This window comes from Neovison vison, chromosome 6 (genome assembly GCF_020171115.1).
Source record: "Neovison vison isolate M4711 chromosome 6, ASM_NN_V1, whole genome shotgun sequence".
Taxonomy (NCBI): domain Eukaryota; kingdom Metazoa; phylum Chordata; class Mammalia; order Carnivora; family Mustelidae; genus Neogale; species Neogale vison.
The window spans coordinates 85,336,778-85,359,491 of record NC_058096.1 but is presented as its reverse complement, the minus strand read 5'-3'; the positions used below and the strand labels follow the sequence as shown (position 1 = coordinate 85,359,491).

Here is a 22,714-nt window from a genome sequence, read left to right as displayed (position 1 = left end):
AATAAATAAATAAAATCTTTTATTTTTATATTTTTTATTTAAAAAAATTTTTTTAAAAGATTTTATTTATTTATTTGACAGAGAGAGAGAGAGAGGGAAATCATAAGTAGGTAGAGAAGCAGCAGAGCGAGAAGGGGAAGGAAGTTCCCTGCCAAGCAGAGATCCCGATTTGATGCAGGGCTCCATCCCAGGACCTTAAGATCATGACCTGAGCCGAAGGCAGAGGCTTAACCCATTGAGCCACCCAGGCGCCCCAATCAATAAAATCTTTAAAAAAAAAACCCCAAAAAACCATATTTTAGCCTTTCTTGGTTTCTTAAAGCATTTCCCAATTACAACTTCGCCACCATGGCCTGACCTTTTGAGCAAGAGTTGAGGATTAAAAAACAAAAGGATTTAAGTCTGAAAATGAGGATGTGTATATTTCCTAGAACCATGGAGCTTGGGAAATACCAAATATTTGGGGACGTTTACCTAAAATCTCGAGTTGAGAAGGCTTACAACACCAACATCTGGGGGTCCCAACTGACATGGGAGAAGAAGAGGGAGAGGGAAAGCAGTTGGTCTGCCACCCTTGCTGTCTGGGTCCTCACTTTGCTCCCAGGGTTGGGATTTGGGGGTGGAGTGGTGGGCAGGGAGGGAAGGCACTGGGCCAGGCAAGTGTGTGGGCTTTGAAGTCATAAAGGGCTAGAGTCAGGTGCTCTTTCTCTAGTCCTTAGCTCTGTGACCCTGAGGAAGTTAATTAACCTGTCTGAGCCAGTCTCTGCATTAGTAAAGTGGCCTTCAGAGACTTTTTTGCGGTGATGGAATGAGAAAATAAAGATTTTAAACATGTATAAGTGCAAATAACATCATTGTTGTTTTCTTCCTCTCTTTTCATTTATTCCTCAAAGATTCTGATTCAGGTGGACCCAGAACAACAGTTTTTAGAGGGTACCTCAAATAGCTCTCATGTTCCTCAGACTATACTATGAGAAGTGCTGTTCTTCCATGATGAATAGGAGTTTTGGCATCAAGGGGAGGGCCGGGCTGTCACTTCTCTGCACACACACCTCCCAGAGGTGCCCCAACACCCCCTGCAGAGTGCATGTTCACAGATCCCCCAGAGTTGGGGCACATGATTTGCAAGGCCATAGGCAGTGACCCTAGGTGGGGGTGGTGATACAGAGAGTGATGTGTGTGTGTGTGTGTGTGTGTGTGTGTGTGTGAGTGATCCAGGGTGTGCTTGGGACACCAAAGATGTTTCACTCTGGGTGAGCGCATGGAGGGGAGACAACGGAGCAGGGTGGAGGTCATTGTGCACCCTCCCAAGGAGCTTAGGTTTAGCCAGAAACCAGTGAGAAGCCACAGAAAGGGATAAGCAAAGGTGTGAGGAGACCACACTGATAGTCCCTGATGAGCCAGGAGAGGGAGACTGCAGGCATGCATAGTAATTATGAGAAAATTACCTTGAGGGCCCATGGTGAGAGAGAGAGAGAGAGGAGAGAGGGAGCGCATTGGAACTGAGACAGAGAGTGTATGCTGAGGAGGGGACAGATTTGAGAGGTGTCTAGAGGGAAGCTCAGGAGGACTGGCTGCTTGATGAGCAAGAGGGGGCAGGAGTTGGTGAGGGCCGAGGTCCCACCTAGGTGCCCTCGGGATGTGATTCTCTGCAGAGGCAGGTCAGGAGGAGCAGGTTCTCCCTGAAGATGGAGAGCAGCATAGTTAATTTAAAGTGCTTAACAGCATAGCTAATTTAAAGTAGTTAATTTAAAGACCCTGGGCATCTGGGACTCCAAGAAAAGGACTGGGAAGGAGGTGCAGATTTAGGATCAGAAACCCTGGTGTGAAGGGGCACCCTGAGGTGGTGTGAGGTGGGAAGACAAGGGCGCACAGGGGGGTGATCACGTAGCTGCTGCTACCCTGGGGGCTGATGGAGGCTGGTGGGGGGGTGAAGCACACAGAGATGGGGGAGGTCACTGCCACAGGGGAGGTGGGAGGTGGCAGCAGACCAGGTAAGAAGGGACACGGAAGCCACGGAAAAGCCCACCACCTGCTTCATCTCGTGAGGCCGTGGTCTCTGAGGACTGCAGAGGGCCCACTGGGTCTGTCGGCCAAGAGTCTGTGGCAGCGTGGGAGAGCAGAAGCCAGGTGGCTTTGAGTGCAGGGGGGATTGTGGAGAGGGAGAGTGCATAGGGCACGGAGAGTTCAGGCATGGAGAGGACAAGGGAGAGGCCTTCTAGTTACATGCTTGCTACAGGAGCCCTCACAATTTGGGGTGCCATATGTGAGGGAGAAGGCCAGGGAGGCAGAGCAAGATGACTGGGGAGAGGGAGGATGACTCACGCAACCAGATGGAGGGCTGGATGCCAGTGCGGGATGGGCAGTTAGGACTGTGTGCCTAGGGATGTGACAGAGGAAGGCCAGATGGCTGGGCACGAACTGGCAATCCCGTGAGCCTGGAAGGTGCGGTGCTGGCTCCTGGGGGTGTGATGGGACCAGAAGGGGTCAGGCGCACTCCCAAGAAGCCCCACTGATGAGTTTGGCCTGGCTGTACGTGGGGTCAGGCCACAGGTGGAGAGTGAGAGGGGCAGGAAAACCTTTGAGGAGGGAGAGAGTTCTTTAATTTGCAGCATTTCTGGAGAAACAATATAATGATCATCTTGAAGATTTTTGTAATTATTTTATATGAAATTAGTATCGGTTTTTCAAAGTCTTTTTCTTTTCTTGTTGCAGTGATGACCCTCACAATGCCTCTTCAGAAGGAAAAGGTACGGTACTCCTAAGTCAGTGTGGAGGTGTTAAAAAACTTACACTCTCTGGAGCATTTGCTGTTTTGGAGAATGATCATTTATTTTACTTATGGATTGTGGCTACTCTGTTGCATTCAGGCATTTCCCAACTGCTGCCTTGCAAGCCGGCCTCCTTACACGAAGGGCAAGGAGTGACTGAAGAAGGAGGCACGCCGCCCCAGACTGGTAGGTGGCAGTTTCCCTAAGTGAGGAAACTGACTAGGAGGCTGGTCTTGGTCCGCTTGGTACTTTGAAGCTGGGTAAATGCTCGTTCATACCTTGAGCGTTGTGTGTCAGGGTGGGTGCTGGGCAACTAAGGGGATAAGACATGGCCTCGGTCCTCAAGGCCTTACAGACCAACCGCGAGACAAGCAGCCACTGTTTGCCGATTGGTCCGTGTGGCAGGAGGGTTCGCCGAGGAGGCGTGGCTAAGCCGGTGGGGAGGAGGACCGCAGAAGTGACTTGGGGGGGGGGGGGGTGCCGCCGGGCAGGGGTGGGGGCAGTGGGAAGGTACCTGGAAAGGCTTGGAGAAGGAGCGGCAGTCCTCCTGGCGTTCAAGTTTGGGGACTAGGGGAGTGGTTAAAATAGATTGATTCTAGGCCAGCGGTTCTCAGCCTTGGCTGCACGTTGCAGTCATCTGGAGACTTTAAAGGTAAATACCGCTGTTCAGGCCCCACCCCAGACCAGCTAAATCAGAACCTCTAGGGAAGGGCTGAGTCTGGGCATGGATGTGTTGAGAAAACTTTCCCGGTGGTTCCAAGGTGCTGCGAGCCTTGAGAACCCCTGTTCTGTGCTTCTAGCCCTGCAGGTGGGCTGGCCTCCACTTTCATGATTGGACAGTCGTGAGGAGAAAGGTGTAAATACGTTGTGAAGTGTTTTACATAAATATATAAAGTATACATATACAAAATGAATAAAAAAAATGAGTAAATACATGTAAGCAAGTTAACATATATTCGTACCTGGCACATAGAACACTCAGAACAAGCTGCTGTGGGCTGCGATTATTCTTGTTCTCGTCATTATTCTCAGATCTTTTCCTTCGTCCCTGTAACTGCTGCCACTCCTTCCGTACGAACATAGGGAGGGAGGGTTTGGGAATAATGCTAATAGCTTTTCATGTGTGTACTTGCTGAATCCAGAGGCTGTGTGGAGGGGGAGGCAGTGTCTGGAAACTGGGAGGTATAGAGAATGAGGAGTGGGGGTGGGGGAATGAACCTGGCCGGCAGGTTGGGCCTGGGCAGCTCCTGGGGTCTGCCAGGAGAGGCCCAGGTGTCCCTGGAGGTGGCAGTCGGGATCCTACTGGGGAGTTGGTGCAGTGCCTGCTGAGGGCTCTAGGGGGAAGAGAGGCTTGGAATGTGGGGCATGGGGCATTAATTGGGGAGGGGGGTGGTGGGAGAAGAGAGGAGTGGCAAGGCCACTGGTGGGAAGTTTTGAGAGAGGTAGGAGAACCAGGACAGACATCTTGGGAGGGTCTTGTGGGCAGGAGGGAGTGATGGGTGTCTACCTGCAGGAGTTCTTTTCTGGGGGTTAGTGGTCCTTTAGGGACACCAGGGAGAGGATTTCCAGCAAGCTGTGGGAACAGAAGCGTGATTGCAGTGGACTGAGACATGGAGTCGGGGGTGAGGAGGTGGAGGGAGCGTTCTTGGGGACCACTTTTTCCAGAAGTAGTTGGATAATAGGGACCACATTTGTCCTGTGCTTCAGTCAGTGGCAGGCACACTCCAGGACTTCTGCACAGTTGTGTCACTGGCCTAGTGTGTGTGACCTGTCCAGATGTGCAAATGCAGGAGCCAGACGGGAGCAGGGAGGGCGAGTCACCCCTGAGAAGGGCTTGAGCAACAACCAGAGGAAGTGGTTCCCGCAGCCAGAGGGTAACAGGAGCTCGTGCTCAGTATGTTCTATCCAGTTCCAGAGAAAAACAAGCCCCCTCTTAGAGAAACCAGACTGGTTTTGGACTCAATAGAATTTATTAAATTAGGAAGAAATTAGTTGAGTTTGGATCTATTTTGTAATAGATATAATTAAAAAATAGTTCTTATTTTTTATTCACTGCGAACTTCCCTTGGCATATGTTTCTGTTCAGGAGAGGACAGCAGTTCTGAGAGCAGCTCGGAGAGTGAATCTGGTGAGTAACGTACGCTTTTCCTTAGTCACGGAATTCTGGTTAAACCTATGAGCCTTTATTTTTATTTTAAAGTAACGCACACATCTCTTATATGGTTTGAGGACCTATTACTAGCGTGGTTTTGTGAAGTCCTGAAGAAAGGCCTACATGGTAAATACTTTCCAGTTGGCAAGCGAAGTGGGAGGACAGGATGAGCTGAAGAAGAAAGGCAGGAAATGGTTGCTGGTGGCGAGAGCCAAGCATTTTACCTGTTCTCCCATTAGCCTGTGTTTCCTCTTGGTTGTCAAAAAAGTTTGATTTAGACTTCTTTGCTTTTTGTAGATAATGAGGAACCAGAACCAGAACAAACAAGTGAGTATATCCTTCCTCTCCATTTTATTTTTTGTTGTTGAAAGGAAGAAAGGGGAGAATAGCCTCTGGGATTTTTACATTACCGATCACTTGCTCGTTATCTTTCTCCCCGTGCAAAATTAAGGTGAACGTTAGGAAACTTCTCTAAGTGTTTTTGGAAATGTGAACTCACTACACAGGGCAAAAAAAGCATGTGCCTGTGATGTGCGTCGGTACCAAGACTGTACATGTGCTGTGCCGCTCTGAGGCCCCTGCCTGAGGGGCTGGCAGTAAGCGGCCGCAGCTTGCCTCCGTGGGGCTCGCTGCTCAGGATTGTGGCCCACTGACTGTCTGCCGCTGCAAGTGCTCCATTTGTGGTTGGGGGTTTCTGGCCTGCTTGAGCTCTCCGTGAACAACTTGAGAATGAAACCACTTGAAGGGGATTCTAAATATAAAATATGGTTTTTGTCGAAAGTTTTGTGGGTGACTAAGCTTGTATTTTAAGTGATTTTCTTTTACTGTAGGATTCCCCCACCCGCCCCGCCCCAGTTCTTAGACTCTGATCTGCCCCTGAATGCTGCAGCAGGGCAGTCAAGAGGGCTCCTTTGCAGTACTTAAAATAAATGAAATCTCTTCGCTCATAAGTCCTTATATAATCTGATTCTCTCTGCAGTTTCTCAGTGGAGAACCTGTGATGGTTACTGTAAGTTCTTGCAATCATGTTATACATTGAGGAGAAGCTGTGATCATGTGTGTAATAGTGTGTAGCACCCTTGTGGAGATGTCATATTCTGATAGCCATAAAGAAAAAATGTGTGCCAACCATCTCATCCCCCGTTCTCTGTACATTATGGATTATTTCATCCTCCAAAATGCAGTCGAAAGTCTAGCCTCCGTAGATTGGATTAAAATAGAAATCAAACTAAAAAGCTGGCATTGGATCAGGTTTCTGCTGTTATCCCTGGTAATAACTGGGTAAAGGGCCGTGGAGACACTGAGTCCGGATTCAGGTCCCTCAGCGTCCAGAAGCTAGGCCAGGGCCAGGGCCTCACCCAGGCAGGCAACAGGTGGAAGGCAATGTTCAGTGAGGCTCAAGATAGGCTCAAAATTGGTGCGGTCAGTGTGGTCAGCAGGGCAAACGTGGAGCACCGAGGGGCTGGCCCTTGGCTGGGTTAGACATCTTGGTATTCTCTGGCAGTCCCAATTTTCCTGGCATCTTCTGTGGGCGGGCTGAGGATGCTTGATCGTGGAGCCCCAGGTCATGGAAGAGTCCTGCCTTCCTCCAAGATTATTCTCTTTGTTAAAATGTCTGTGATTCTTCTCCTGCATTCTCAGGTCGGGTGGAAAGACCAGGTGGGCTGCCTTGGACTGTTCGCTGCTCTGTGCTCTAGCTAACAGTGCAGGCCTACCCGTTCTCTTCCCGAGTGGATATGCTTTCTACTCACAGGCATGAACTCTGGGGTCACCCAGCGATGCTTGAAGGGAAGCTGTGGTTGATAAGTTGGGGAGAATTACATCGATTTCTCTGCTTTGGCTGGGAAGACCTGGTCAGAGGCTCAGTGTTTGCCAGCTGGTTAGGATTCTCTGATCTCTTTCACTTTCTCTGCTTTTAAGGCAGAAAACCATGGGCTGTAGATGAAATACAACGCAGACTTACAGCCAACCAATAAATAGAATGTTATGATCCTTTATAGGACAGTGACTGAGGAAATATGATTGGAGGGTGGTGTGGTGCAGGAGGTGGTCGGTATTTCAGATCTATAGTGTTCTGAGTCCAGGACTCTGAATACTTTTAATCTCTATTGCCATGTGATCTTAATTTTTTTTTTTTTTTTAAAGCTGGAGCTCCCGATAGGCTGACAAATCAGGCAGCTTGTGTGTGCTGGGGTGGAGCGCTGTCCTGGGGGGTGTCTGTACCTTCTGGGCATGGGGGATGGCATAGGACCTTGTATATGTATTGATGAGTGCCTTACCCATGGGGTGACCCTCCCAGAGCTTGTTCAATATAAAACCAAGCATTTGACACATTAGGTCTTGCCTTAAGTGACAGGAGTTGTTGTCTAGAATTTGTAAATTTTTTAATGAGTCCCACCTATCACCGTAGCAAAATAATAGTTAATAATAGTTATGTAACACTTACTGAATTAGGGAATGGTCATTTAATTTTCCTTAATTTTTGGGGGGGTGGTATTATTCTAATCCCCATTTGATAGATGTGGAAAATGAAGCATGGGGACACTTAGTAATGCCACCAGAGAGGTCAAGCTCATGCAACTAGTGACCAGTGTAGATAATAGAAAAATTCATTGCTGTTCCCTTTCTTTCTTTTTTTTAAAAAAAGATTTTATTTGTTTATTGAGAGAGAGTGAGAGAGAGAGAGAGAGAGAGAGAATATGAGAGAGAGAGAACAAGAGCAGGGTGAGGGGCAGAGGGAGAAGTAGAAACCCTGCTGTGCAGGGAGCCCAATGTGCGGCTCAACCCCAGGGTTCCAGGATCATGACCTGAGCCGAAGGCAGATGCTTAACCGACTGAGCCACTCAGGTGCCCCTGCTTTCCCTTTCTTTTTTTTTTTCAGATTTTATTTATTTATTTGATAGAGATCCCAAGTAGGCAGAGAGGCAGGCAGAGAGAGAGGAGGAAGCAGGCTTGCAGAGAGCTGAAAGCCGGATGTGGGGCTCGATCCCAGGACCCTGGGACCATGACCTGGGCCGAAGACAGAGGCTTTAACCCACTGAGCCACCCAGGCACCCCTGCTTTCCCTTTCTTAATATATTTTGTAGTATGGAAGTCTAATCATTCAGAAAATAGTGACTGAGCACTTACCAGGCCCTAGGGTTACAGTCCTCATGAAGCTTACATTCTAGGGGGGAGAGAAACAGGAAGCAGAAGACACTAAACCACAGTGTGCAAGGTGGGGAGATGCCCTGAAGGAAATGAATACGTCAGGCAGGCCCTGTTTCAGGGAGGGGGAGTGTGCATTTGTATCAGAAAAGCCTCTCAGATAAGGGCACATTTGAGCAGAGACCACAAAGATGAGAGGGGGCAAGCAACATGAGTATTTGTGGGAGGAGACAGTATATGCAAAGTCAGGAGTGTGCTTTGGGGTGGAGACATGGCGGGTGGTGACTGGAGGGCAGCAGGTGCGGGGAGGCAGGCAGAGGATGAAGTAATGAAGAGCCAGACCATACAGGGCCTTTATCTGTGTGGAAGGAATCTGCATGCCAAATCAGAGACCCTTACCGTTGTTCAGTTTAAATTGGCCTAAAATCTGTCAGTTCTTTTCTTCCAAGCTAATGTCTAACCCTAATAGCTGGAGGGCTGATGCCAGCCGAGCATTATCTTGGGCCGTGGATGAATCTTCAGTGGAGGCTGCCGCTCTCCAGCGGAGACGCTGGCCCTGGGGAGGAATAACTGATGAGGAGATGGCTCATATGCCCTTTCTTGTCTTCACAGATGGGGAGCCAGGAGGGTCTTGCGCAGAGGAAGCTTCTGCTCAGAGTAAGAACAGGGCGACGTGCTTACCTCTGGTTCCTCTGCTGCTCTCCCTGCTTGTGTGAAAGGAGGACGTGTGGGCCCCGTGTAAGGGTGATGGCCGCATAGGAAGATCACATCAAGTTTTATGTGCCGAGATGGGGTACACCAAAACTCGAGTCGCGTTCAAGCCCGTTTTCACACCTTAGACCTAGAGTGGGGTCGACAGACGTAGTGTCTCATGTGTCATTGGATTGACGTGTGGAGGTGTTTAAATACACGTTTAAAGTTCTGTGGGTTGGGAAGCTAAGGTGGGTGCTTGAGTCATGTACGATTTACCCCGTGACTGACTCCTGCCAATGCATGTGTGATCTCGTTCACAGCGGAAGAATGGGAGGAGAAGGAATTGCCCAAAGAGCATTCGCATTCAGGTATAAACTGATATTTTCCAAAATATTCTTCCAAATATTGTTATTGCTCAGGGGCATGTGCCTTTGAACTTTGTCATCTCATCCTGTCATATATACTTACGAAAAGATTTGTATTCGAAAATGCCAACCACATTCATATACATAAAACTTTTTCTCTATCATTTAGAACTTCAAAAAATCCAACCTCACTGTGAACACTGCAATGTTGAAAATGTAAGTATCTTTTCAATGTTGAAAATGTAAGTATGATTCTTTAATTTGCTTTAAGAAAGTAACATTACTTGTGTATTACCTGCTTTTATGTGTGTACTTTTTCTCCAGAAACAAAATGAGCAAGTGACCCCCAGGCCGCTTTCCAGGGAACAGTTTTTGTAAGTAATTGTGAATAGAGAAGACTTTAACATCATCAGTAACTTAACTTCACACATAAAAATGACCCCATGTAGGGGAAACACAGAACAAAATAATTAATTTCACACACTTTATGTACTTCCTTGGGCTATTTTCTTTGGTAGTGATGCTTCTTCAGAATGCTATAGAATTTCATTAGTGCTTTTGAATGGAATTAAAAACACAAGTAGTTTTAAGAAATCCTCCCCGACCAAACATAAGGACTAAAAAGGTGTTCTTATCTGTCCAATGCAGACTGAAGTTGGACACAGAGGGAACTTACCAGTGCACGGAAACTGGTCTGATATTTGAGGTTAACAGAAAAGTTGACATCAAGTATTGCGTTTTGTCCTGGAGCAAATTTGCAGACCTGGTTGTTAAACCCTGGGTTGTCGGTGGACCCTTGTTTGATGTTAAATGTGACCCAACCTGTCTCACCTCCATTCAGTTTCCACATTCCCTCTGCTTGGGTCGTAAGTACTTGTTTCCTAAATGTCTAATTTTAGTGCATGTGTGTGTATGTGTGTGCAACCTGTGTCCTGCCCAGAGTGCTGATTTACCTTCATATTTTAACAGACCACAATGCCAATATGACGTTCAAAGTCTTACATGTTAAAAGTTCTGGGGCCTCATTAGAATCTACCATGGATCATTCTACAACCCACGTCAAATGGCGCGTGAGCTCTCTTTCTCCTGTGGGGCCGGTTATTCAAAGTGAAGAGACTGTATACCACCACGGGGCCGTGATTCTCTACAAAGCCATTGACCAAAACCCATCCTTGTCTTTTCGGGTGTACATAGCAACCAATAACGAGTCCTTCATCAAGGTAAATTTAACGAGAATGAATAATAAGCGTTGACTACTTTGGGTTCCAACATGATGCCGTGTGTGTGGGTCCCATTCTTGTTAACTGAAGCGTCTGCCCTCTGTGGGTCTCATTTGGCGCTCACCTAGAGAGGTCAGAGGGTCAGTGCCTGGGGCGTGCCAAGTCCTCTGATTGCGGGAGGGCGGTCATTCTGATCGAAGCAGAAGGGGGCGGGGGTCTGGGACTTCAGCGGAAAGAAACGCAACTTACAGGAAAATGAAAAAGAATAAATGTTTGGTAAACAAGTGTCTCTTGGGCCACTCAGAGCCATGGGACATAGAAGACTTTGCTTAAACAGGCCTTGCTATGTTCCTCCCTGTCTCCCATACCTAGTTCATGTGCTAGTGTCGTTATCTCTAGAGACAGTTCTCTTTCTGGAGAAGGTCCTCTATCCGAATTCTTCTTTTCCTTTTTTTTTTTTTTTTAAAGATTTTACTTATTTATTCGAGAGAGTGAGAGAGAGCATAAGACAGGGTGAGAGGCATTGGGAGAAGCAGGCTCCCTGCTGAGCGAGGAGCCTGATGCAGGACTGAGCTCAGGATCTGACTTGAGCCCAAGGCAGACGCTAAACTGACTGAGCCACGCCGGCACCCCGTCCAAAGACTTTTAGGCAGTTGTCAGGGAGGTTAAGAGCCTTTCCTGAATCTGCTGCATTTCGGTTGCCTTTTTTAAAAAATTGTTTGAGTTAGTTAATTTTTAAAAAAATTCCAGTATAGTTAATATACAATGTTATCTTAGTTTTAGGTGAGCAGTACAGGGATTCATCAATTCTATACATTACTCAGGGCTAATTGTGATAAGTGTATCTTATCTCCTTCACCTATTCACCCATGCCCTCACCCTTGATTGCTTTTTAAAAATTTATTATTATTATATTAAAATTATTATTATTATTAATTTATTATTTAAAAATAATCTTCAGCCAAAGTGACCCATCTTGGGGTACCCAGCCCTTGGCCCCCTCCAAGGTCACACTGCCTAGCTCCAGTGTTTTCAGGTTATAGTGTTTGGATGGCTTTAAACACATGTTATATTGATTGTAATTGGCGATATATATTAAAATTTAAGAACTCTATTAAGTAATAGGTTTTTAGTTTCTTCCTAAGAAGGTGAAATATGCTTCCTATTATCTTATTTAAGTTAATACTTTCAGCTGGGAAACGAGTCTTCAAATGGAGTCAAAAGAATCCCATGTAAATTCAATTAATTAAAAGGATGTTCTCTCTCCTTCCTGGGAATCTGGGTGAGGAGCTGATTCTGCCGCTGGAACAATGGGTGCATGGCACGGTTAGGGCAGGATGGGCTTCCTGTTGATGCTGTACTTTTACACCTTCTGGGATTGACTTTTTTTTCCTGTGTAGGAAGATTTCCTTGCACTTTGCATTCAGGAAACCCAGATTTCATGTTCAGCTACATCTACAGCTGCTGCACAAGGGAGCCTGGGCCAAAGTCTCTCATTCGCCTTTGTGGGGCATTCGAACTATGCGTATAAAATCAGTAACCTGTCTGGGACAGTGGTGAGGCCAAGGCTGGAGACACATAGTGCCGGGTAGAAGCAAGCTCTGGGTCAAGGGGAACTGTGTACAATAGAGTAGTTGCTTTCTGTTCACACAACGGACAGATAATCAGTACAAACGTGTAATGCTGACACTCATTTACTTTTCTCAAATCCTTCAGAAGCAAACTTTGGGTGCTAGCCAGGGTGTGTGTATGGTTGCTTTTGGCTGTAGTGCTTGGGCGGAAAGAGGTTTGGAAACCTAGAAGCTTGCAGTGCGGGTCCGAGGTGACTTATTAGCCTCTGCGGTGTTTCTTTTTAGGGTGCCTGAAGGTGTTTCCATCGCGGTCATTTTGTGGGGGGACATGACGAGAATGCTGGGGGCACTTGCACTGCCTGGGCACTTAACGGTTCTTACAGTTGTTACTGATGCATTTCACAGCCCAAACCTATTTCTGCCTTTAGGATATTTCCAAGTCAGTAAAGCACTCCTCTAAGAAATTCATGAAAATTGACAAGCCTCCTGTTTGCCAGAAGTTATTGGAGAATGGGAAGAAATACAGACTGATCAGTGAACCAGAAGCTGAAATCACCCCAGAGGTATATATCTTAAAAATAACCACTTGGAGTAGCAGCAGGAATGTATATTTTGTAGCTAAGGTTATTTTGAAGGTTTTAAAAGAATTCATTTTGTTTTCATTTTTATTTACAGGAAAGCCATAGTTTTTCTAAACTTGTAGCTTATTCCAAAGATGCTGTTGAATTTCAGAATTAATTTGCCACCATTGCAGAAACAAGCTATTTAATATTTTTTCCTTTAGAAAGGTTTTACGTTTTCTTGAGTTCTTTAAATTAAATTCTTCAAACAATGTTAGCTTCAAAGGAATAAAAACCTTCAGTTTAATCTTAAGTCACAGAGCACTGAAGGTTAATGGGAAAGAGTTGCTAACAAGGTTATCGGCTTTTTCTTATTGGAAGGCATTTGAAAAATAGTGGTGGGAGCAAATTGTCAGTAGATTTCAACTATTCACTGTATACACCATGACATTTGTAGGCGATTTCGGTTTCCTGTAAGTGACAAAGTTATTTTTGAAACTTATTTTCATTGCATGCTCTGACTGCGTGCTGCAGCTTAGCTAACTAGACATCTCTGTGGAAATTCTTTTTGTACACCCCTTTGTTTGTTTCTTAGTCTGTGAAAAATTGAAAATGTGTTTTGATTCCATTACATTAAAATATGAAAGAAGAGGGAGCTGATGGGGGTGGCCCGTGTTGCATTATCGTATTAGCAGAGGCCTCGGGCCCTGTAGAAGTGGTCAGGTTGGCCAGACAGCCTTCCATACTTTCCTTTACAGCTGCAAAGGGTTTCTTCCCACCGGGTGTTTTTTGAGTTTCACAACTTTGAGGCTGAAGAGAGCATCCTCCATTAACGTGCAGAGCAGGCCTGGGTCCCACACCCAGGTGGCAGATGAGCCTGGCCCTGAGCCCACTCTGCCCTTGGCCCCTAATGCCACCACCGTCTTTGCACCGGGATCTGAGAGACTGATTCCTAGCCCTTGTGAGCGGATCAAGCCCTGGCAGGTGCCACCTCAAGGTGATCATGAGACACCAGCTGCAGCCTTGTCTGGGGGGTGGGATTAAATTCGAAGGGTTTGTTTAGGATGGTGTGATTCTTGGCCTTTGCTGCAAAATAGAATTTGCAGGGGAGCTTTGAAAAAAGTCTGTGGCCTGGGTCCTACCCCCAGAGAAGCTGACTTAATTGCTTTGGGAGTGGCCTCAGCATTGGGCTTGTTAAAGTTCCCAGGGTGATTGTACTGTGCTGCCAAGATTGAGAGCCACTAGGAGAGGGAATAATACACATCGAATGGTCCATCTGTCTGGGAAGGGACTGAGGTGGTCCCTAGAGGTGTCACTTACACAAGATGGTGGTGGTGGGAGGGCTTTAAATAGTCCGGTTCTGTCACCAGTTGTGTGCTCTCTCTTTACCAAATCTCTGGGCTAATGGGGCTAATCTCCCAGGATTGCCCTAATGATTATGCAAGGTAGTGGTTTTGGGGTACTCTGAGAGTTGTGAAACTCTGTTAAATCTAAGGTGTTCTTACTGATTTTAGACCATTAGTGATTTATTTAACTGACATTTATCAAAAGTACCTATTACAAGTCAGTCTGGGATAAGAGCTAAAAGTTAAAAAATGAGTAAGTTGTGATCTTTTCCTTCATAAGATGCTAGGATATAGAGAGACATACTATAGTCATGTAAAGAATAATTTTAATGTGTAATGTATTACCATAGAGATGGGTGCAGTGGGTTTCCGTGAAGAGTTCCTATGGTGACATTTGTTCTTGGTTGGAGGGGAGAGGGATTCACCAGGATAGACAACCTTCCTGGAAGAAGGAACTGAATGTGCCTAAGTGAGGTGATGGGGATGTGCAGCTGGGCTCCAGGCACCAGACAAATGGGAATGGGAAATGGGAATGCAGAGGGCTTTGGGAGAGAAAGCTCTTGGCTTTGTAGGCCTTGGTGATCCATGGCGAGGATAATGCTAGTGGTTTATAATGGAAAGGGAGGGGACAGGGTAGGAATGTTGGTTTTTAAAGGTGATGCCCAGTGTAGTTCAATGATTTTTCTTTTCTTTTCTTTCTTTCTTTCTTTTTTTTTTTTTTTAAAAAGTACATTTCTCCCTGCAGACTTGCTAGCGTCTGGAGAGGAGAGAAGGTCTAAGGCATAGGGCAGTCTATGTAGTGGTTAAGTGTAGTGGTTGTATATAGGTGTGAATTCAAATATCCCACTTCCTAGATGTGGATTTGGCCAAGTTCGTTAGCTTCTCTGAGATCTTTATCCATAAAATAGCAATGAAAGGGTTTGTGGGGGCAAGGTGGTGTTCAATGAGGAATGCGGACGAAATAAACAGTGTGGTTCTGTAAATGTCTTTAAATCGTTTCCAGGTTGTGGAATGATTGAAGTGAAACCAGTGAGGGAGTTTAAAAACACTTAGGAAAGGGTGATTAGTTTGGGAACATGAAACACTGAGCCCAAGAAAGCGCTGAAAATTTACACCTTAAAAAAATCAGGCCAGGGCGCCTGGGTGGCTCAGTGGGTTAAGCCGCTGCCTTCGGCTCAGGTCATGATCTCAGGGTCCTGGGATCGAGTCCCACATCGGGCTCTCTGCTCAGCAGGGAGCCTGCTTCCCTCTACCTCTCTCTCTGCCTGCCTCTCTGTCTGCTTGTGATCTCTCTCTGTAAAAAAAAAAAAAAAAAAAAAAACACACCTTAAAAAAAAAAAAAAATCAGGCCAAAGTACTGGAAGCCTTAATGAGGGAGAAAAGCAGGTCTGAGTAAAGAAGGGCTGGAAGAAGCAAGAGAATCAGAGGATCTGTGATTACAGGATGAGATCAGAATCTCAGTGAGCATTCAAGTCCGCACTGACCCCTTTACCATTCCTTACTTGACATTTTATGTTGCCAACTAATGCAGCTTTTATTTAAAAAAAAAATAAAAAAAAAATTCACTTTTTTTTTTTTTAAAGGAAATTGAATTTGTTGATGGTTCACTTTTAAAATTGAAAAGTTACATTGAAGTGTATTTGGAGCAACCAGTGGAATTTAAATTACTTCTAGTCGAAATGGATTCTGAGGAAATTGTGTGGAAAGCAAAACTGAGAGAATGTAAGTGTTTTGAATCTTGAATGAAAACTCAGGTTTGGGGGGCAGTTGGGGTAAGAAAATAAGTGGAATGATTGTTCCATTACCATAACATCTAAAGATCTGATTAAGAGATGAAGAGTCCAGCGAGGTTCTGGTTTTCAGGCACCCACAGCCAGACCCCTTTGTTATTGGGTAGTTCAGTGAGGTGTGGACGCTTCAGGCAGCAGGTGGGCTTAGCCAATAGAGGGTTTGGGTTTTATTTTTTTCCCTGTCTTACCTTTCTGAGGTTTGGATCTCAGACTTTTTTTTTTTTTTAATTTACTTTAATTTTATTTTTTCAGTGTTCCAAGATTCATTGTTTATGCACCACACCCAGTGCTCCATGCAATACGTGCCCTCCTTAAGACCCACCACCAGGCTCACCCATTCCCTCAAACTCCCCCGCCCCCCCGCCAAAACCCTCCCTTTGTTTCTCAGAGTCCACAGTCTCTCATCGTTTGTCTCCCTGTATGATTTCCCCCAACTCACTTCTCCTCTCCATCTCCCAATGTCCTCCATGCTATTTGTTATGCTCCACAAGTAAGTGAAACCATATGATAATTGACTCTCTCTGCTTGACTTATTTCACTCAGCATAATCTCCTCCTGTCCCGTCCATGTTGATACAAAAGTTGGGTATTCATCCTTTCTGGTGGAGGCATAATACTCCATTGTATATATGAACCATATCCTCTTTATCCATTTGTCTGTTGAAGGGCATCTTGGTTCTTTCCACAGTTTGGCGACTGTGGCCATTGCTGCTATGAACGTTGGGGTACAGGTGGCCCTTCTTTTCACTACATCTGTATCTTTTTGGTAAATATCCAGTAGTGCAATTGCAGGGTCATAAGGTAGCTCTATTTTTAATTTCTTAAGGAATCTCCACACTTGTTTCCAAAGTGGCTGCACCAGCTGGCATTCCCACCAACAGTATAAGAGGGTTCCCCTTTCCCCACATCCTCTCCAACACTAGTTTACTGTCTTGTTGATTTTGGACATTCTTACTGATGTAAGGTGATATCTCAAGGTGGTTTTGATTTGAATCTCCCTGATATCTAATGATGATGATCATTTTTTCATGTGTCTGTTAGCCATTTGTTTGTCTTCTTTGGAGAAATGTCTGTTCATATCTTCTGCCCATTTTTTGACGTGATTATCTATTTTGTGTGTGTTGAGTTTGAGGAGTTCTTTATAGATCTTGGATATCAGCCCTTTGTCTGTAGTGTCATTGGCAAATATCTTCTCCCATTCCGTGGGTTGCCTCTTTGTTTTGTTGATTGTTTCCTTTGCTGTGCAAAAGCTTTTGATCTTGATGAAGTCCCAAAAGTTCATTTTTTCTTTTGTTTCCTTTGCCTTTGGAGACATGTCTTGAAAGAAGTTGCTGTGGCCGATGTTGAAGAGGTTACTGCCTTTGTTCTCCTCTAGGATTTTGATAGATTTCTGCCTCATGTTGAGACCTTTTATCCATTTCAAGTTTATCTTTGTGTATGGTGTAAGAGAATGGTCGGGTTTCATTCTTCTATACATAGCTCTCCAATTATCCCAGCATCATTTATTGAAGAGACTGTCTTTTTCCCACTGCATATTTTTTCCTGCTTTGTAAAAGATTATTTGACCATAGAGTTTCGGGTCCATATCTGGGCTCTCTACTCTGTTCCACTGGCCTATGTGTCTTTTTTTGTGCCAGTACCATGTTGTCTTGGTGATCACAGCTTTGTAGTAAAGCTTGAAATCAGGCAATGTGATACCCTCAGTTTTGTTTTTCTTTTTTAACATTTCCTTAGCAATTCGGGATCCCTTCTAGTTCTGTACAAATTTTAGGATTGTTTGTTCCAGCTCTTTGAAAAATGCTGGTAGAATTTTGATCAGGATGGCACTGAAAGTATAGATTGCTCTAGGCAGTATAGATATTTTAACAGTGTTTATTCTTCCAATTCATGAGCATGGAATGCTCTTCCATATTTTTGTGTCTTCTTCAATTTCTTTCATGAGTGTTCTGTAGTAAAGACCCCACCACAAAGGAGAATTTCAGACCAATATTCCTAATGAGTATGGATGCCAAGATTCTCAGCAAGATCCTAGCTAATAGGATCCAACAATACATTAAAAAGATTATCCACCCTGACCAGGTAGGATTTATCCCTGGGATGCAAGGGCAGTTCAACATTTGCAAATCAATGTGATAGAACAAATCAGTACGAGAAGAGAAAAGAACCACATGGTCCTCTCGGTTGATGCAGAAAAAGCATTTGTCAAGATACAGCATCCATTCTTGGTTATGACAATTCAAAGTATAGGGATAGAGGGAACATTCTTCAACTTGATAAAATACATCTATGAAAAACCCACAGCAAATATCATCGTCAATGGGGAAAAGCCGACAGCCTTCCCTTTGAGATCGGGAACACGACAAGGATGCCCACTCTCACCACTCTTGTTCAACATAGTTCTAGAAGACCTAGCAACAGCAATCAGACAACAAAGAGAAATAAAAGGTATTCAAATTGGCAAAGAAGAAGTCAAACTCTTTCTCTTCACAGATGACATGATACTTTATATGGAAAACCCAAAAGACTCCACCCCTAAACTACTAGAACTCATACAGCAATTCAGTAATGTGGCAGGATACAAAATCAATGCACAGAAATCAGTTGCTCTCTTAGACACAACAATGAAAATATAAAAAGGGAAATTAGAAAATCGACTCCATTTACCATAGCACCAAGAACCATAAGATACCTGGGAATAAACCTAACCAAAGAGGTAAAGGATCTGTACTCGAGGATCTCAGACATTTTAATAGGAATGAGGGGCATCCTGACAAAGTCTGTCCCATGACCTGGATGTACATTTGCATTTTGGCTGATCTCCTGCCTCATTTGCGTCCCCCTGTCTATCTGATCAGTGAACTGTCGCTCCTGCTGTGTGATTATGGCTCTGCGGTGGAAACGCTTTCCCTCGTTTAAGATTTTGGTGCTGGGAAGTCCTCCGGTGACAACCTCTTCAATATCCTCTCCTGCCCTGGGAGGAGTTGGAGAGGGCTGCCGCTGGTGTGGACTGCCTCCGGAAGAGTGGAGATGGAGGGGCACACCCCCTAGCTGCCCTTGGCTGCCTCCTCAGGCAGGTCTGACCTTGACCTCCAATTCTCTTTGAAGAAGGTTATTAGAACAACAGACATGTGTCTAGTGAGCACATTTTGGAGCTAAAAGGGAAGCAGAAGAGTGGATTGGGAGTGAGGTCCTCTGGGTTCTAGTTCCAGCCCTAGAATTGACCAGCTCTCTGTGGGAGTGTGGACAAGTCTCTGAACCTGCCTGTGGCTGTTGTAGCTTCCTCTGCAAATGGCACAGGGTTCCCTCCTGCCAGTGCCACATGTTTGTAGTAGAAATTATTTTTGCATCGTTTGCATTTTGAATTATAATACCTTAACTCTTTCCCGGTGTCATACGCAATCCAGTATCATTTCAAAAAGCAGCATAAGTAGTTAAGTGCCGTGAGCAGGATATCCGAGTTTTAACCCACTCTTCTATTCATTTCATCCTCCAGAATTTTTATTTGTTATACAAATGTAATAACAACAAGGATCTGTTAAGTATTCTGTAAGCCTTTTCAACATCTGAACAACATTTGAGTCCATTTTCAGCTAGTTTCTTTTGTACTTTTGGGTCATGGATAGACAGATGAATTAGGTCGCTGCTAGTGATGACGTGGCGTGGGTGCTGTGTGCCAGGCACATCTGTATGTCTTCCTGCCGTGCAAACTGCTGCCTGTTAGGTCTGCATTTCCTCTCCTGTCTTTATACTCTAACAGAGAAACGGGATCGAAGCCTTTTGGAATTCTCAGTCCTTGTTTAAGCATGAGCCTTTTTGGAAGATGGGATTGATTCTTATTCTCAGTGTTCTACTCTTAAGTTAGCTAGTTTGAAACAGGCTCTTTTATCTGAGCCAAAGTTATTTACCCATAATCTTTGCTGGGGCTGGGTCTTGTGGATTGTGTTGTTTTTTGGGTTTTCGTCATTTGTTCAAATAAATGAGCTTGAAAGACGTTACTTTTTGGTCACAGCTAATGGTACTTTAATAGAGGTATTCAATATGTAGCAATCTGAGTAACATGTTTTCTGGGCTAAGAACCAGTCTCTTGGTCTTTTAAAGACCACTTTATAAGACCTCTTATGCTTGGCTTTTAAAAACATTTAATAATAGTCTGCATGGTAGGGTGTTTCTGGTCTCCACTGTTTTGTAGGGGAGGAAGGGCTAACCTAATGGTTGGTTGAGATCGCTCTAGGGACCTACAGAAGGCCTGGCTGAGGCGTAGTCACCTCACAGAGCAGCGACTGCGTCTCACACGGGGGAGGTGCTGTAGAGTCACAATGATGTGTTCAGACAGAACTCCCCAAGTACAGTGTTCCAGAGTGCAGAACAATAATATATGAGTTTGTTTTAGGTGGAGTACATGTAAGTACAATTTGAAATAAACAATGTTTATCTTTATGACTTCCTTAGCGATACAGCAAGTGATACCAGTGTTCTGTTTACAGTAGTTAGAGATGTAAATAAATAGCTTTTCACCTGGCATGTGGGTTTGGTAAGAATCCGAATAATTATATGCAGATGACTTGAGTTTGGGAAATTGCCTTGTAGGACCTGCTGGAACAAGTGCTCAGTATTTATCTCAACAATATATGCTCGTTGGTATACATACTAAGTTATAATCCCAAACTCATATTTGAACTTCAGAGAGATTGCTAAGACTCTAGAGCTTCATATACTTTGATAAATTGATTTAAATCAAATTTTGCCTGTTGCCCACTGCTGCTTATTATCCTTTAACAGGTGACTGGGTTCAGCATGATCAGAATCAGAACATTTCGAAAAGAAGCACAAATGGTAAGTGCTGGTTAACTGGACATTGAGTGAGTTTTAACCTATTCTTTTATTTACTTATTTGTTTTTAAAAATTTTATTTATTTATTTGACAGAGGGAGACACAGAGAGGGAACACAAGCAGGGAGAATGGGAGAGGGAGAAGCAGGCTTCCCGCTGAGCAGGGAGCCCGATGCAAGGCTCAATCCCAGGACCCTGGAATCATGACCTGAGCCAAAGGCAGATGCTTAATGACTGAGCCACCCAGGCTCCCTTTAACCTATTCTTTTATTTCTTCTGTCCACTAGAATTTATATTTTGCTGGGCAAATGTGATATTGCTACAGTCTGCTAAGTATTCTGTTATTCTCTTAATCATCTAAACAACCTTTGAATTCATTTTCAATTTGTTTCCACCTGAATGATGATTTCTTTAAAAATCCAGGTTAAAGGTAGGTAGAAAATAAGAAATACAAGGGTGGGGCGCCTGAGTGGCTCGGTGGGTTGGGGCCTCTGCCTTCGGCTTGGGTCATGGTCCTGGGGTTCTGGGATCGAGCCCCACGTCGGGCTCTCTGTTCGGCGGGGAGCCTGTTTCCTCCCCTCTCTCTCTCTGCCTGCCTCTCTGCCTACTTGTGATCTCTGTCTGTCAAATGAATAAATAAAATATTGAAAAAAAAAAAAAGAAGAGAAAAAAAAATACAAGGGAAAGCCAATTTGGTGATTTTTTTTTTTTTTAAAGGTAACAGGCGGCGAAAAATGACTAGCAGCTTACCTGATGAAGATATCTATGACAAGAGAATGAAGCAGGTTGACTCTTCAGGTGTGTAAAAAAGTCATCACTGGTTGTGAATTATTTTCCCTGGTTTTCCCCATTGATACTCATCCAAGCCCCTGTTGTTGGGTCAGTCTTCTGGGGCCATATCCCAGTTGTGCCTGCTCTCCCAGATACCTTCTCTGTGTCCCAGCTCCTCAGGCTGGGGGAAGTGTCCTGCTTGGTCTGCCCCACCCTTTTTCCAGTTTGAGTCCCCACTCCACCCCTTCATCCAGTCTAAATAGAATGGGGCACCAGGGGGAGCTCCATTACAGTCTGTAAGGGTACAGGCCACGGGACTATCCAACTTTACTTTTCCTGTAGCAATGAGCATGGAGCCTTTTATGTAGAAGATAATGAACGCCGATTGAATGAATGAAACACTGAATGGTCATGTGTACGTTCCTTGGCTTCATGGTTACTAGCTCTCTCTGGGGTAAAGAGCCTCCAGCTCAATTATTGGAGGCAAGTCTCAATTTCTTACAATTAAATGGCAGAGACCAAGTCTTGATAGTTGTGAAAATACGATAGAGATTTAAAATGTTTAACAACAGTACTCCAAGCAGCCAGAAGATGGAGTATGTAGCTCAAAATTCAAGTCCAGCCAGAATTTACAAACTTAAGTTTAAAAACAGACTCAAATTATGTGATGCTCAAGGTCTCAAGGCTTCAGGGGCCTCCAGTAACTCCCTAAATTAACTGCTTCCTCAAAATACCTTTCTTTTATTGTAAGGTGTATGAATCTCTGAAAGCAGTTAAACTCTCTGTAAAGTAAAGCAAGATACTTTCTACTTCCTAGAACAGGACACTGTGAGGATGACATGTGGATAATTTTTACTGTGTATCACTATAGAAATGTTTATTGTTGTTTTGTTAAGTAAACATCAAAATAAGTGAGGCTCTAGAATTATTTTAAAAACCTAACTAAATTGGAATATTTTTTCCTAGTTTTATTGAGATATGATTGACAAATAAAATTGTTTATACTTAAAGTGTACAATGTGATGATTTAATATACATATACATTGTAAAATATTTACCAGTCAAGTTAATCAGTACATCCATCACCTCACTTTTTTTTTTTTTTTTTTTTTTTGGTCGTGACAATACACAAGACCTACTCTCCTCAAATTACAAGTATATAATACAGAATTAACTCTAGTCACTATGTCATCCATTAGATCTTCAGACCATATTCATCTTATAGCTGGGACCCATTTTATATTAAACTGGTACATTGGAAAAGTTTTTCTTGTTATATGCATTTAACTTTTGGCTATTTAAAATTATCATCAATAGCAAGTAGGTAGAAATAGAATTAAAATGATTAAATGGTACCTGGAAGGAGTAAGGATTTCCAGCCTTTTTGGAGTTGACAGTGTGGTATCAAAATAACTTGGTAAGGATTTGCTTTAGTTTAGGAACTTACACAACGTTCTTTGAGATACAGAGTCACCCCCCATCCTGGTGGTTTTACTCAC

General features: G+C 44.3%; 1 protein-coding gene across 1 annotated transcript in view; it reads left to right on the top strand.

The window, feature by feature from the left end:
- LOC122910091 overlaps window positions 1-22,714 on the top strand; it is a 37,325-nt gene that overhangs the window by 10,152 nt on the left and 4,459 nt on the right. Inside the window, exons 3-16 of the mRNA XM_044254814.1 lie at window positions 2,716-2,750; window positions 2,871-2,957; window positions 4,858-4,899; window positions 5,221-5,250; window positions 8,683-8,727; window positions 9,084-9,131; window positions 9,298-9,344; window positions 9,453-9,502; window positions 9,777-9,994; window positions 10,098-10,348; window positions 12,348-12,482; window positions 15,409-15,547; window positions 20,394-20,447; window positions 21,162-21,242. Of these exons, the coding sequence (XP_044110749.1) occupies window positions 2,716-2,750; window positions 2,871-2,957; window positions 4,858-4,899; window positions 5,221-5,250; window positions 8,683-8,727; window positions 9,084-9,131; window positions 9,298-9,344; window positions 9,453-9,502; window positions 9,777-9,994; window positions 10,098-10,348; window positions 12,348-12,482; window positions 15,409-15,547; window positions 20,394-20,447; window positions 21,162-21,242 (1,262 nt within the window). The remainder of the gene's footprint in view (window positions 1-2,715; window positions 2,751-2,870; window positions 2,958-4,857; window positions 4,900-5,220; window positions 5,251-8,682; window positions 8,728-9,083; window positions 9,132-9,297; window positions 9,345-9,452; window positions 9,503-9,776; window positions 9,995-10,097; window positions 10,349-12,347; window positions 12,483-15,408; window positions 15,548-20,393; window positions 20,448-21,161; window positions 21,243-22,714) is intronic.